Source organism: Melopsittacus undulatus, chromosome Z, assembly GCF_012275295.1.
Source record: "Melopsittacus undulatus isolate bMelUnd1 chromosome Z, bMelUnd1.mat.Z, whole genome shotgun sequence".
In the NCBI taxonomy this organism is placed as follows: Eukaryota; Metazoa; Chordata; class Aves; order Psittaciformes; family Psittaculidae; genus Melopsittacus; species Melopsittacus undulatus.
Genome location: NC_047557.1, coordinates 50,057,927 through 50,073,899, shown reverse-complemented (window position 1 = coordinate 50,073,899; position 15,973 = coordinate 50,057,927). Strand labels below are relative to the sequence as shown.

General features: G+C 42.3%; 1 protein-coding gene across 2 annotated transcripts; it reads left to right on the top strand.

Moving 5' to 3' along the window:
* Window positions 1-3,958: 3,958 nt before the first annotated feature.
* On the top strand, window positions 3,959-15,443 carry PHAX (phosphorylated adaptor for RNA export). 2 transcript variants are annotated; one of them, XM_005154892.3, is made up of 5 exons: window positions 3,959-4,127; window positions 7,336-7,955; window positions 10,571-10,691; window positions 12,519-12,602; window positions 14,615-15,443. In XM_005154892.3, exons 1-5 carry the CDS (start codon window positions 4,023-4,025, stop codon window positions 14,882-14,884), a joined length of 1,200 nt encoding a protein of 399 aa, XP_005154949.1. In that variant the 5' UTR covers window positions 3,959-4,022; the 3' UTR covers window positions 14,885-15,443. The 2 variants fall into 2 exon arrangements, with proteins under 2 accessions (XP_005154949.1, XP_030910266.2); XM_031054406.2 differs by lacking the exon at window positions 14,615-15,443 and adding an exon at window positions 14,357-14,577.
* The last annotated feature ends 530 nt before the right edge of the window (window positions 15,444-15,973 follow it).

The window sequence follows — 15,973 nt, the reverse complement described above, 5'->3', positions numbered from 1 at the left end:
GACCTCTCGGGGCAATTTTAATAACATTTAATACCCGAATTCTAAAGAATTTTTCTTCACATCCAGCCTGAATCTCCCCTCTTTTAGTTTATGACCTTTACCCCTTGTTCTGTCGCAAAAGGCCCTACTAAAAAGTCTTTCCCCATCTTCCTTAGATGGGGAAAGGTCCTTCCTTAGGTCCCTTTGGTCCTCCCCAGTCAGACAGCGCCCAGATCAGACAGACACTCACAGCATGGCAGCAGCTTTGCTCCTTCTCAAACTCCTTCTCCAGGAGTTTGATGGATGGAAACTGAGTGACTGGGGCTTTCTCTCTCTGCCTTCTGCTGTCCTGTGCACCAGGAAGGGACAGGAAGAGAGCTGGGGGAGCCCCAAGCTGCCTCTTGTCTCTCACCAGGCAGCTCTGCCTGAGAGCTGCCCACAGCAGTGGGGGCACCCTTTCCCAGCTGTGGAGCTGTGTTCCCCAAGTGCCTGTACCTGCAGCATCCCCCCGCTCACCGAGCAGTGTGCCTCTCAGCTCCTGCAGCAGCCAGGACCTGCAGAGAGAACCAGTGTCAAGCCCAGTGCATAAGCGCCTGGGCAGAGGTGGGTGCCTGTGGGGCAGGACAGAGGTGCTGCCCAAGACCTGTCAAGCAGCTTCTTTTGTCCTTCCCTTCTGGGGGCCAAGAGGTGACCAGGAGATGCCAGGCTCGGACACATCCCTTGCCCTCCCTGCTGTGGGCTGTGCTGTCATCTCCCTGCCTAGGCTCAGCACAGAGGGCAGAGGCCATTCCCAGGGTGGCATGGGCATGTTTGGAACCAACTTCTCCTGCCCTGCCATGGCATGTGGCACCACAGCTCACCCAGAAGTGGCAACACAGGAACCGGTGGGCTACATGAGGATGAGGTAGGACCCCTTCTCATCACTGCCTTCCTCCTGCTCCTCTTCTGCTCCACTGCCTCCTTCCCACCACTAAGCACCCAGAGCTGAGTTAGGGCCTGTCAGACCTATGGGCACATGATGCTGCCATGGCTGCAGAGAGAAGAGGCAGGCAGTGAGCTGGAGGTGGTCTCCTTTGGGTCTGCACAGGCAAAGCCCTGTCCCCCAGCTGCCACTGGGATGAGCTTTGATGCAAACAGCACCCAAGTCCCAGGTCCTGGGGCTAGTGCCATGGGTCCATGCCCTCATCCCAAGGCCAGGGCTGAGGGACAGGCAGCTGGGCCCTGAGGGTGGGTCCTACTGCACGTTGGCAATGACCAGCTCCTCCTGGAGGAGAAGAAAGCACCTCATGCTTCTCTTCCTCCCCCTGGTCAGCTACACATTCGTGCTCAGCACCGGCTCATGTCAGTGGCAGCCTCCCTGCAAAGCCCAGAGTGGTAGCATGAGCAAAGCCACTGCTGTGAGGCCCAACTGTGGCTGTGTTCCTGAGCTGCATGCATCTGGAGCCACAGCAGCAGTTTTCCTGGCCCATCCTGCTGGGACAGGAGGACTCTGACCCTGCATCAAGGATGCAGCCCAGCTGAGCACAGGGAGAATGGTAGCAAGGTCCTGATGCCAGTGCTGCAGCAGTATTGCTTGGCCTCTCCCCAGCACTGCTCTGGGCCAGTACAGCTCCGTCCTGCCAGCACTGATGGCTGTTGGCTCCAATTGACCAAGCAGCCGATCTCAATGCAGAGAGGGTGGGTCCTGGAAAGGCACTGGCCCTGGGGGCTCTCTCCACTGTGGCCATGTCTGGCTTGCCCTTGGGAGCCCAGAGCAGAAACAGCAGATGGAAGGACCACCTTCCTTCACCTACAGCTATGCTTTGTCCACTGCAGCCCAGGATGCAGTCAGCTGACTTCACCCTGAGGGCACTTTGCCAGCTCCAATTGCTCATCCCCTTTCTCCAGCTAGTCAAGGTGCCTCTGGTTGGCAGCATGGCCCTCTGGCACATGAACTTCTCCCAGTTGTGTGCTAACTGCAAGCTGTGCAAGGGTACACTCTGCCCCATCATCTGGGTCATTGAATGTTAACAATACCTGCAGAGTGCCACTCAGGGGAAGAAGACATGCACCTGGATGTGATACAGCTTGACAACACAGGTGGTTCAGAAATGCAAGAATAAAATCATGGGTTTAGGGGGGTTTGGTCTTCCTCACATAACTGGTCCTGACCACTTTCTTAATGGTGATTTTATCCTTGTATTAGGCAAAATTAATAGCCTGCACTTGCTCAGAATATTGTCTAGTGTTAGAGAAAAATGGTATACCACACAGTCCTACAGAACAACAAATACCACTCAAAATGCCAGAAGGCTCAGTGATGGGGTTCTCTGGGATCCCTGAGATAGTCTCTGAAGCCAGAACAAGTGCTCTGAAGACTGAAAAGCTCCATCCAAGTGCTGTGTGTTCAAAAAAAAAAAAAAGCTAAAAATAAAAATGTCTTTAATTGTCTGTGGCTGGAATTCAATTAAGATTTTTATTTACAGGAAATAAGACTTTGAGTGCTTTAGTAACTGATCTCCATCATCTCTGCTGACATTACCTGCAGGACTAACATACACACTGCCAAAACACTGCTTTTCTTTTCCCTTACTTGTTGATCACTGACCATCACAGTCTGTCACTGAAGTAAATGCTTGTTTTCTCAAATTCAATTTAAACGATGCCTAGCAGCAATCTATTAAGTCTTTCCATTTATGTAGCACATCAACTGGGTAGAACACCTGTTCTTAGACAAAAGATGGTAGTATGATTTCTTGCCCTTTATCAAGAAGCAGTATCCATGAAAATTTGTGAAGACATGACAATCAAATGGATTTTTTTCTGATATAAGTGAGCATAACACTTCAACTCCATGAGCAGAGATGTAAAATGTGCACTGTATTTAAATTTCTAGAGATGCAGGCCTGCCCTCACGTGAAATTATCTATCTACATCTGTTTGTATCAACTGAGAATACTGGACATTTGGTCCATCTGACCGATGCTGTCTATATTCATTCATTACTTTCACACATCTCCACTGTTTTATTCTCTGGTCACCAAATAACATCTCATTTATATGTCATTACACACAAGGTCAGGAGAGAGTTTAAACTCCATGATCAGACTTCTTTTAGTTGCTCACACAAGTTCTGAACAGAACTTTAAGATTGCCAGCCTGTGGTAAATAAAAATAGCTCAATTTCAGAGTATCAATCCCTTAATCCAACCTCACCCAATATGAAGTATCCTGTCTTAAAAGATCCAGATACAGCCTCGGGGAGTGACATTTCGTTTTACAGCGCACAAATGAAGGCTTGAGTCATACGTAAACAAATGCATAATACTACACAGTAATTTACATTGAAAAGGAACCAGGGAGGTCACTCATTTCCTCTGCACTAGCAGAAAACAAGATGTTTCTCCCAACTTTTATAGGGTTTTGAGTGACACTGTGCAAGTAGAATGTGCTTTTCTTCCACTATTTGTGAAGAAATGCCCCAAAAACCTGTTGTCGAGATCAAAACGGGCCATCTTACTACTCGATAATACAGCTGCTTCTTGTTGTTGCTTCCCTCGGTACTGAGGAACAGCACACGGCACTCGGTACCGAGGGCCCTACCAGCCGCCCTGGGCAGGCAGCGAAGCCGTGTTTTCACCTGAACTTCCTTCTTTGTGCACCACTGCGCATTTCCACTGCTGCAACAAAGAGACAAGGCAGCAGAACACCGGCACGGAGCGCCACCACAACCACAGCCCCCGCTCGCCTCTCACAATATGGCGGCGGCACCATCACAGCCGCCGCGGCTCCACCACCGCCGCCGCCACCACCACCACCACCACCGCCGGCGCCGCCGCAGCTCCAGCCGCTCCCCTTCCCCCGTCACACTACCCCCACCCCTCCCCACAATCTCCCTTCTCCCCCTTCCCGCCCTCCCACCCGCTCGCCGGTGCTCCCGACACGCACCACGGTCTCCGTCACCATCACCCTCTCTCCCTATTGGTGGGAGGGAGGTGCCACGGCTGCGCCCGCACCGTTTTTCCCGGCTCCTCGCCGCGCTTCGGCGTTGCGGCGGTGTTGAGATGGCGCTGGAAGCGCGGGGCATGGAAGAAGATGTGGAGGATGGCGAGCTTTCCGACTCGGACTCCGACATGCCTGGCGTCGGCTCTCCTGGGCACCCGCAGCAGGTGAGGAAGGGAGAGGTGGCAGGCGGCGTGGCCTGGCTTCCAGGAAGGCCCGGCAGAGAGAACGCAAGCGAGAGGCCGAGCTTGGTGGTGCTGAGCGCCCGCGGAGGGGTTTCCGGCCCTGCGGCTGGGCATCAGGGGCCCTTCCTCAGGACTCATAGGTGGCTTTGGGCTCAGGAACCGGCGTGTGTCCCCGGTGTCCCCTCTGGGGAGCTCGCATGCTGCAGGGCGGGGTGGTGGAGTTGTTGCTGTTGGGCACGGGGTTTGGTGAGCCGAGGAGAGCACTCACCGATACCGCCGGCAGCTGCAAGAACAATAGAATAACGCCGAGTGCCTGCTTCTGCTTTCCCTGGGCTTCGCAGCTCTTGCACCCATGAATAGCTGAAGTGTTATGTGTTGCCGAGTGGCTCAGTGTTTTCACGTTAGAGTGGGTTATGGAGTTCATGAGGAATTCATGGTGGTATGTGGGCAGGAAGAGATTTCAAATTAAGATAAAAGTATACGATGCTCCGTGTGTAAGGATATTTATTTTCTGTAGTTATTTTGATTTATTAGCACTATAGTTCTGGGAAGCGTAGCACAAAATAAGTTATTACATATGTGAGATTATTTTTTGTGTGTTTTGTGTGGAATCATAGAATGGTTAGAGTTGAAAAGGACCCGAAGATCATGTAGTTCCAACTCCCTTGGCGCGAGCACACCTCATACTAGACCATGGTGCCCAAGGTTCTGTCCAACCTGGCTTTGAACTCAGCCAGGGATGGTGCAGTTATCACTTCTTTGGGCAGCCTGTTCGAGTGTCTCACCACCCTCACAGTAAAGAACTTCTTACTTATGTCTAACCTGAACTTCCCCTGATTCAGTTTGAACCCATTACCCCTTGTTCTGTCACTACAGTCCCTGATGAAGAGTCCCTCCCCAGCATTCTTATAAGCCCCCTTCAGATACTGGAAGGCTGCTATGAGGTCTCCACGCAGCCTTCTCTTCTCCAGGCTGAACAGCCCCAGCTTTCTCAGCCTGTCTTCTTACAGAATACATTTTTAATTAAAGGTGTTTAGTTCATAACATGATAAAATTAGTTGAAGACCTGAGTTTTTGTTTGCTAATAGAAGGCAAAGAAATGGTGTTATAATGGTGGTGAAAGCAGGAAGGTTAAATGAAGTCGTTTAGTTGGTGTTTTTTTTTAATTTCATCTGAGATTAAAGGAAGAGAGCCCATTTCTAAAAATCATGTGTTGTGGTTTAAGGGGGAAGGGGAAAGAAAACGATGACCACAAGTGATGTACAGTACGATTGCTTACCACTCGTGGACTGATAACCAGTCCGACCAGAGCAACGATCTGGGCTTTCCAGGTGACTCCCCCAGGTTTATATACTGGGCACGATGTGCTGTGGTATGAAATACCCCTTTGGCTAGTCTGGCTCAGTTGTCCTGCCTGTGCTTCCTTCCAGCGTCTTGTGCTGCTCCTGACTGGCAGAGCATGAGACTGAAAAGCTTTTGATTGGAGTAACCATTACTTAGCAACAACTAAAAACATCAGTGTGTTATCAGCACTGTCCTTGGGCTAAAGTGGAAAACGCAGCTCTGCACCAGGTACTAAGGAAAATAATAACTGTTAGAGCTGAACCCAGGACATCAGGGGATAGCACATAACTTTAGGACAGGAAACTAGCTGGGGAAAAAAATGGAATTATAAGTAATGAAAATTCTTACCATGGATTAGCACAGATAGCATGGCTGAAAGTTTCCAGCAATTGGGAATAAGAATGTTGGGTTTTCTATAGCAATGGGACTCTTCTTTTTTTTTTTTGTGAAGTATGTTGAAACTTTAGGGGTTTTGTCGTAATAAATTTAGAAGCCATAGTGAATCTGTGCTTTCTTGGCTTAAAGGAAGCAAACCCCAGTTTTTAAAGTACTAGGGTCCCCAGCTGATGATGTGCTTTCCTTGTTGAACCAGAATCACGATGAACTGTTAGCTTCTCAAAGTCTGAGCAACATGCAAGTTTTGTGGGTTTGTTTTTGGTTTCTTTTGGTCATTTTTTCTTCTTGTTTGAATATCTGGGAAGACTGTTGTTGCAGATGTCGTGGTCCAACTGCAGAAAACCCCAGTGTCAGACCCTGCTTCAACTCATGATCCCAAGAGTGAAATTAAGACACAAACGAGGTCAAGTACGTTTATTGATCAGTTGGTGTATTACAAAAAGTTAGTAATAAAGGGGATAGCAATAGGACAGATTGGAAAAAGGATGGAAATGAAGCAAGGATTTGGGGTGCAGAGAGAGGGTGTATCCAGTGGTGTCCTGGGTATCTGTCATCATTGGTGGTGGGAGTCCTTCAGGGATTGTAGCTGATATCAGAGCAGTGTCCCCCAAGAATCTGCAGTAGTCATTGGAGGTGGGTGGCCTTGTGAGGGTGACCTTCTGGAGTCATCCGTTTGAAGGTACCCAGTGGAGAGTGTCTCATGGAGTTGCTCTCATGGCAGTGTCTCATGGAGGGTGCCCCTCAGGGTCCACAGTAGTCATCGGTAGACAGATTACTTTTTCTCCCTCTTTTATAATGAGTGGGGGAAGTATCTCTGTTCTTCATGTCATGTATTGCATGTTCCTGGTGGACCATTTTTCCTGATCTTGCAGTCAGCTCTTCAACTGCAGGGGTCTGCAGCAATTCTTGGGATTATGGGCAGCAATATCACACATCAGTCCTCAATGTAATGGATGGAAGAGTTTTATCTCAGCTCTTTCCCACTCATCCCTTAGGCAATGGATATTGGAGTCTTAACTCCTCCCACCCATCTCTGAGACAAAAGATAGGTAGAATCCCATCTCAGTTTCTCATACCCATCTTTAAGACTGTGGAGTCTGATTTCAGATCAGTCTCTCATAGCAGATCACTAATTTTGACTTCTTTCAAACTGGAAAAAAAAAATTCTTTGCAGATTAAAAGAAGAAAAAAAAACCCAAACCAAAACACCCTGGTAAATTGCTGTAGTGGTTTGGTTTTATGTTTTTCAAAGTGCTGTGCATGTCGTGTCTTTGTCCAATTTGGGAATTGTAGTAGTTTTTCCAGTCTCATCATTTAATTTCATTCAACAAAGATGATGTTAAGCGACTCCTGTGAGATCAGTAAGCTAATCAAATCTTTGGTGTGATTTGACAGTTGTTTTAATTTACAAGAGTAATTAAGTTAATGGACATTTACTTTTTCATTTCAGAATTCACTTGGTGGCAATGATTTGGGCAGACCATTCCAGAGCAGTATTTCATCATGTACACCAAGTGTTCCTTACCGAACAACCAAAAGTGTAGATTCAAGTGACGAAAGCTTTTCTGAATCTGATGATGACAGCTGTCTGTGGAAACGAAAACGACAGAAGTGTTTCAACTTCCCTGCTGCTAAATCCGAGCCTTTTCAGTTTAGCCAGAGCCACCAAAAACAAACTGGTGTAGGTGGCAAGAAGGTCAACAACATTTGGGGTATGGTTCTCCAGGAGCAGAATCAGGATGCAGTGGCTAATGAACTTGGAATTCTAGGCATGGATGGTAGTATTGACAGAAGCAGGCAGTCTGAGACTTACAATTATTTACTGGCTAAAAAGCTGATGAAGGACGCTCAGCAAAAGGAGGCAGAGACTTTAGATAAAGAACTGGATGAATACATGCACGACGATAAGAAAACATTGCCAGCAGAAGAAGAAAATGGACAAGGCTCTGTTAGACGGAAGCGACATCTGAAAGATAGACTAGGTGAAAGACAAGAAATGAAATACAAAGGAAGGTATGAGATAACAGAAGAAGATTCAGAGGAAAAAGTGGCAGATGAAATCGCTTATCGGTGAGTTTAATAACAGTGTATCTTCACTTCTGTAAGTATTGGTAAACTATTGATGGAAAAGAAGAGGGAAGAAGAAAAACTTTCTTGCTTTTAAATATGTAAGATGACATTTGACATTATAAATAGCATGAGTGCCTTGTGTGTGTTTCCAAAATCTTGGGATTAAAATGCAGCATTATGGCTAGCGTCTTGTAGAACCATCCAGTAATACTGTCTAATTTATTCTTTTCTTTTTTTTTTTCTCTTTAAGATCTACCAAAATATTCTGTTATTTGAGAACAATGGCAAGGAAAAACATCTGTTTATTATAGTACAGATTTAATAGTAGGGTTATTTTTAGGAAATACTTCATGAGTGAAAATGTGTATTTGGAGTTGGACACCAATAAATGCCTTCTGTGGTCACTATAAAAATCTGGCGAAGTTATAAAACCTTTGAAATTGTAGATTACTTGCTGTGTAGTGTTTTAGAGAACACAACTTCTGAAATACACATTCTTAATGTGGAACATGCTTTTTTGAAGAAAACGTTTTGCTGCTGTTGTAATGAAGGGCTTTACCAAGGTTAGACAGTAGTGCTAGAACCAACTTGTTTCTTTCTATGTTGTGAAGCTGAGCTGCAGTTCTGTGTTCGTTTATGAAAACCAGTGTTGGGGTTATGAAGTTCTAGCCTTATGCACACTACCACCATCCAATTCTTTTCATAGTTCTGCTATTTAGTTATTGTACATGAGCTGAGTCACAATTTAACTTACCTGTCCAAAAGCATGTTGCTTTTTTTTTTTTCCTTATAAAGTGGTAGCTTGCAGGCGGATTTGTCTCCTGAGCCAGTTTGCTGCAAAATTTCCCAAGGGAGGGACATGCTTTGCAGCCATTCTTACTATAGATTGACTTAAACTGCCACAGAAGAGAATTAATGTTAAACAGGAAACAAGAGATAGTTTGATTTTTAAATAAAGAATGGGTTTATTGGTCATTGTTGTTGTTATATGTGCTACTTAGTATGACCAGATGTTGACATACAGCAGCTAGACAATTGTTAATGTTGTTATCATCTCTCAGTATCTTCTCATTTATGAATCTAAAAACTTTGAACATGTCTTTTGTAATAAATGTCTCTTTGCTCTATTGAGCATCAGAGTAAGATAGAAGCCTATCTTTCACAATTTTGTAGTAATTGCAGTGGTGTACTGCATCAGTAGGATTGTGGTTATATGTGTAACAGCACTATTCTCTCATCTGTGCTGTGCTGTCTGTGCCTGGATTCATAACTTTTTGTTGTGCTGGCCCAGATGGTGAACTAAAATCAGAGTTTTTCTGGCCATTTTATGCCGTTTATTGTCTACCTCATTCAGTTCCTGTTGCAGTGAACAGCTGTTAGTTAAAGCACGAATACTGGAAGATTGTGCAGGGCCAGAATGAACAGTAGGTGGGGATTTGATCGTTTAAACTGCTGCTGCTGCTAACACAAGGTCTGTTTAAACAGCTTTCTAAGGAGTCTTGGTTATCTTGAATTCTGTGCATCTTTGAGAAATATTTTAATCTCTTCCAGTAAGTCACAATTTAGAACTCAGTCATATAAAAAAAGTTGGGTAATCCTTTTCATGGTTGGGGCAATTGTCACTAAAATGTGAGGTTTAACATTTAATTTCAGGTAACTTCAGTCATACAGTTGAAGCAGTTAAAGGTAGCCTGGGTGATGTAAATAGTTCCTCACTATGTTCAGACAACTTCTATATGCAGTTATTGTACATTATTGCACGTGCAACCTTGTAGCATAGGTAATGTCATTTGAAGAGATGAGGCTTGCAGTTGTGTCAAGAAATTTGGTAATGATGGTAGTCTGTTGGTTCACAGAATGTAAAACCACTCAGCTGTGGTGCTTAGGACTGAAGTGCTTAGTGAGAAGCTTTGTCATTAAAAAATGAGAATTAGCATTTGAACTCTTGCTCTGGGCAAGTGGTATTGATCTGTGGGCTTAAAATGTTTTCCAGTAGGAGTGTACATACTTCGTAAGCCTTTTCCTCAAAGCACACTGACAACAAAATTTTCTGTATGAAGACATTTTTCCTAACAAGAGAATACAATTTAACTTGGTAATACTGCTTGGATTAATCAACAGGCTGATTTTCTTTTCTTACTATGTAGATTTGTCTGAATGGCACCTGATACAGGGGAACTTTTACACTTACTGTTGTGACTGGGTAATTGTTGGTTTAACTACGAGCTTGCTGCAGTTTTAACTGTTAAATGCACAACAGAATTTAGTAGTTTAACTTCAGAGATTTGTATAGGTCTTTGCAGTTTCTTACTTGGTTTAATCTTTCAGACGTCTGTGGCAGGAAAACAGTAGCTCAAGGCATTTTCACTGAAAAAAAAATCTAAAATGCATGCTTTAGAAAAAGACTATCCTTCAGAAACTTGGTACTTTGAAGCCTGATTCAAGAAGTCATTGGAACACATTTAAATATACAAATCTTTAATTTTAGCACAGGTTTATGTTTCACAAAATGAATTACTCATTATGAAACTTCTGCTGTCCATTTTACTCGAGAAATTAAACTGACAATAAATGTACATTCTTTTTTTTTTTTTTTTTCCCCCCCCTCCTCCCAGCCTTTGTGAGCCAAAGAGAGATTTAATTGCCCGGGTAGTGAAAATAATTGGGAAGAGGAAAGCTATTGAACTGCTTATGGAAACAGCTGAAGTGGAACAGAATGGTGGACTCTTCATAGTGGTAAGAAACATGAAGTGTTCTGGGTTTGTGGATGGGGTGACACGCAACACACACAACTTGTAGAATATTTATGTAGGGCCATTGCACAGCTTTCACGTTTGCCAGGTTCTCACACAGCTTCATGGCCTTCCCTTGCCATGAAACTCGCTTAACAAATATCAAGGTAATCCTCCTGCAGGATTTGAGTAGACAATAAAGTGAATGAACCTAGGAATTTCCCAGGTGTTTTTTAACTGAGATTAGTATCTGATTCACAGTTACAACATTGTATCTGTTACCCTGCCTCCCATTGGAATCTTTCAGCAGAGAGCTAAGTGGGACAGGCTCTGAAGCTTGAATAAAGAACTGTAACGTTAGGGTCCATGTGAATTTTCTGGTACATTTCTTCAAGAAGTCAGATAGGTCAGTGCTGCCAAATGTATATCTACTGGGTTAGTGTGCCATCAGAGTTCACCATACTCAGCAGTGAGCATTTCTCATGTCATGTTCTCAGAGTAGCCTTCAAAACAGAATGTCAGCTTTATCAGAACCTTTGGCTTGTGTATCAGTAGAGCAAAAATGAGTACTAAGTTCTGTTAAAAATCGTGGTAAATTTCTCTCTGGGTTGTTTTTATTATTAAATAATGAGCCTCACTGCAGAAGTTCAGAAGAAAAAAAGAGGGAACCTAGTAAGCACTTTCAGGCATTTGTTTGTAATTAGTCTTTAACGTTCCAGCACTAGAAGCAGAGAGGAGGAAAGGGGATGGTTAAAAAAACTGCACACACACACACACACAAAATACACTCTGAGAAGACAACAACTTTACAGCTACCAGCTTGTCTTAGAAGCAGTCTATTGTCTTGAAAGATTAAACTATTGGTGACAAGTGCTAACCAGGGAGATGAAAGGACGCCTCTCCTGGTGGCATAGGTTCCTTTGGCTGCAGATCAGAGCACTGAAAGGCAGATCATACTGTTTTTCTTTGTTGGGAATTTGTACTGATAGCAGATGCCATGTACTGTTACCATCCTGTTTCAAGAACATTAAAAATTACCTTCTCTGGTTTTGGAACTTTTGGATTTTGTTTTACTTTGTTATTTAGCAGAAAGTATCATATTTAATACAATATCAGAGCACTGGAGTAACAGTTCAACTTCGTACACTGCAACGGGCAGTTGGGTAGTAGCATAATAATTAGTGCTTATAATTTACAAAGGTTTCAAAGCTGTGTCCATTCATGCTTCAGTGTGATATGGCATATTGCACCACTGCTCTTATGCTAAAAACTGCTGAAGCATGGAACTAATATATCGTGGGGAGAAACTACAATGTGTTGCATTTCCTACCTAGGCAGAAATGCAAAATCCTGGAGATACACAGATAAATTGTAGAATTGAAGAATACCATAAAAAAATTATCTATGTAATTTTACTGAATTCATTTTTTGATGTTTTACTGGTCTTATGTGTCAGGAATGTTGTGAATATTCAGCCTAGCATATATATTATTGTAGATCTTTGTGGCAGTAGTTAGAATACTACTCGCCTTTTGTTTCTTCACTACCAAAATCAGTTTTAGTATGTAGCTGAACAGTTTGGTATTAAGTTCTAGAGCGAATATTTTGCAATCTCGTAATTTACCTATCCAGATATACTAACCTGGTTTTTGACCTTTTTATGAGTAGTTCAGTCAGACATAAAACATAGTCAGGGTTGATTTTGTGTAAAACCTCACCCAGCAGAATATTTTTTGTTATTCTGTCTCAATACAAAGAATCATCTTAGATGCTGTATTTATATCAACACGACTTAAGCTTGCTATTATATATTTGTTTTCTCCCTGTTAAGAATGGCACTCGGAGAAGAACACCAGGGGGCGTTTATTTAAACCTGCTGAAGAACACACCTAGTATCAAAGAAGAACAAATCAAGGTAAAACTGTCAACAAGAGTGCAAATGATGGTCCAAAGGATTTATTTTTTTTTTCTGCAAGAAATGTTGATTTAATCTCTTTCAGCTTTTACTGAAACAAAGAAACCAGCGTTTCACAGTCAAAATATATGGGGAGTGTAGGGGGGCCCAGAAGATGAACTACCATTCACGCTATGTAGTGAGAACACCTTTTATATGTTATCAATAACAAAAACCTGTTGAGGATGTTGAGAGTGTAGGATCTGAAGAGATGAACATTGGATTTTTCTTTAGTATGTGCATACCTGACAGCAATGATATCTGCACTTGTATTTCTGCTTTTGGAGCTCTCTGTCATTGTGCATGAATTGAATAGAGTTCTCTAAACAGAATACTTTTTTCCTGTATAGCTCCACCTGTAGTCCCAGGCAGTATTTCCCATTAAGTCAGATACTAGTCTGATCTTAGTCTGAATTGCTCACTGGCATCATCTGTGTTTTCACCAAATCAGCTTTGTCAGCTTGTAAATATTATTGCCTTTCCTTTTAAGGTATGAAGTAGACTGAGATAGTATTTTTTTTTTTTCTTTCACTTTAAACAACTTGGCTTGGTTTGGGGCTTTTTGGGGTTGGTTTTTTTTTTTTGAAGGTTTGGTTGGTTGATTTTTTTTTTTTTTTCAAACTTCATTGAAGTTTTTAATAAAAGAAATACTTATTTGCTACTACAGCTCACTCTGCAAACTATCCTAACCTCTTGTACTGGGAATTGAGAAACATCAACATAAACTGTGATTGTCATTTTTATTTTTTTTTAAAAAGGCAACAACCTTTCATAGCTTAAAGTGGTCACAAAAAGTTGCAAGTTTGATTAAAAAAAAAATTACTCTCCTACACCTCTTCCATGCCCTTGTACTTACGTGTCTCATTCTTCATTTGGTGATACTGGCAAGTGTTTAATGAGGCAGCAGTTTTTACTAAATGAACTTCATTGGTGCTATGAGACTTCATTTGTTGTACAAAACTGTGGTAAAAATGTGTAATCCTGTCATCATGGAGGTTGTCATGTATACTAGCATCACAGATTTGCACATCCTTCGCACTTGGCTTGCAGCTTTTAGGGAGAAGAAAATAACCAGAGAAAGAGGGGTATGTAACAGCATTTAGTTCTGCTACATTCCTTCAAATATAGAGGAAATTTGTAACAGGCATATTTTGCAGTAGAGAAGATGTTAGTAAGGTTCACAACTGCTTGACAGTACAGATAGTAAGATATGAACTGAAGTACAAGTTGTGGAGGAAATCTTTTTCAAGTCATGATAAAACTTCTGGTCATATTTCCTCAAAAGGTTCCTCCATGTGGCAGTGTGATCCTCTGGTCCACCACCCATTCCTCCCAGTTTTGTATCACTAGCACACTTGAAGTGAAAACTTAGTGATGCTTATTTACATATACTATGGGATTGCTGAGAATTTAGGTAATAAAATAATTTATCATAGAATGCGAGGTTGGAAGGGACCTTAGTGATCATCTAGTCCGACCTTTCTTAGCAAAAGCGTGATCTAGACAAGATGTCCCAGCAACCTGTCTAGCTGAATCTGAAAAGTGTCCAACATTAGAGAATCAGCCACTTCCCTGGTGAGGTGATTCCCATGGCTGATAGTTCTCATGGTAAAGAATTTCTCTCTTGTGTCCAGTTGGAATCTCTTTTTTTTTTTAATATTTTTTTGTGCCTTTCTTTTTTCATTGTAAAAAGGGAATCTCCATTTCCTTTGTAGCCACCCCTTAAATACTGGAACTTGATGATAAGGTCTTCCCTGAGCCGCCCTTTCTCTGTGCTGAATGAACCCTATTCTCTGAGGCTTCCCTCACAAGGCAAGCTTCCCAGTCCTTTTATTATCTTTGGGGCATTTTCCTTAAGTGCAGTCTATCCTCATGCTTCTGTTATCAATAATGTTAGTTAAATATTACTTTATTTTTTTTCAGGAAACACTAGTAAGCTGAATATGCCCAAATTTGTTTTGCTCTCTTTCAAGGAAATATTCTACCTGGAGAATCAAAAGGAGTATGAAAACAAAAAGGCTGCGAAGAAGAGGAGAATACAAGTTCTAGGAAAGAAGATGAAAAAAGCCATAAGAGGGCTAAACCTGCAAGAATATGATGATGCATCTCGTGAGACTTTTGCTAGTGATACGACTGAAGCTCTGGCTTCCCTGGATGATCTACAGGAGGGGCATCATGAAGCAAAGATGGACCCTGAAGATATTATTGAAATTGATAATGCTCATGATTTGGAGATCTTCTAGTTGCTAATGTTCTTGATAACAAAGTCTCTGTAAAACATGTTAAATTAGCTGGTTTATAATCCCATGACTTCTTTTCATAATCTGCAAAAACATGCGAAATACTTGATGCTGAAGAATGTCTATTAATTCTTAGCTAAATTCTACAGCATGAAAGATTCCAATTGTCCTATTACTTGTTTGCTGAGTCCTCAAAATTATTTTAAGTTTTTTATAGGTAACAGCTCTACATCACCATGTTTCTTCCTTAGGAAATTTTTAGTTACATGTTAGCTATGTTTTAGATTAAAATCAGAATTAAAGCTATGTTTTAATCCAATACATCAATTTTAAGTTGTTGAAGCTGTCAAAGTCTGGAAGTGAGCAATGCTCCTTGTTACAGTTGTACAGGAAAATCCAGTATAACGTTAGTCTTGATAGAAAAGATCTTGTGTGCCTATATGCAGTATGTTGGCAAGAATACCAGAGTTTATAGAATTAAAGACCTGTAAAACCAGATTGTTTTGTAAAAGTTACTGACCATTAAAATTGTGTTTATTTCACAAACCAATCTTGTAAATAAGCACTGTTGAGCAGTCTTTGTTTGAAATTTCTGCAGCGGCTTAATCCTTTTTATTATAGTAGTAGCTTGAGCTTTCTACCTGTTCTGTCTAGACTTTTTCCATTACTAGATGCACACACATCTTCAGTCTTTTTGTTTGAAAACAAATATAACTGGATCTTTCTGAGCAGTGAGATTTTTACTAAGCTATGTTTCCTTCCATGATCTGTAGACTCCACATGCAAGTATAAACCTATTCACTTGCAGTTTTTGTTTTCATGCTTCTCACATGTGCAGTAGGATAGTGTGCATCTTGCAGAAGTTACAAAGTTTTTAGTAACGGATAATGAGTTGTTTGGTTTTGGATTTTTTAACTTGATGCAGAAGACTGGTTTCTAGGTTTGATTGAAGACAACTCCTGTGTTGAATGTGATTTTGAATATAGCTGGAAAACAAGTGTGACACTGATACGTATGGTATCTAGGCCTACTGGCAGCTGGTGGAACTGTTCTGATAAAGAAAGGGAAGAGTGGCTTTGGAAGGCTTGCCAG

Bases quoted from the DNA above. Each gene is read 5' to 3' on its own strand.
- PHAX (XM_005154892.3), top strand. From the start codon at position 4,023: ATGGCGCTGGAAGCGCGGGGCATGGAAGAAGATGTGGAGGATGGCGAG. The intron at 10,692-12,518 runs GTAAGAAACATG...CTCCCTGTTAAG, and splicing joins ATGGTGGACTCTTCATAGTG to AATGGCACTCGGAGAAGAAC. The intron at 12,603-14,614 runs GTAAAACTGTCA...CTCTCTTTCAAG, and splicing joins TCAAAGAAGAACAAATCAAG to GAAATATTCTACCTGGAGAA.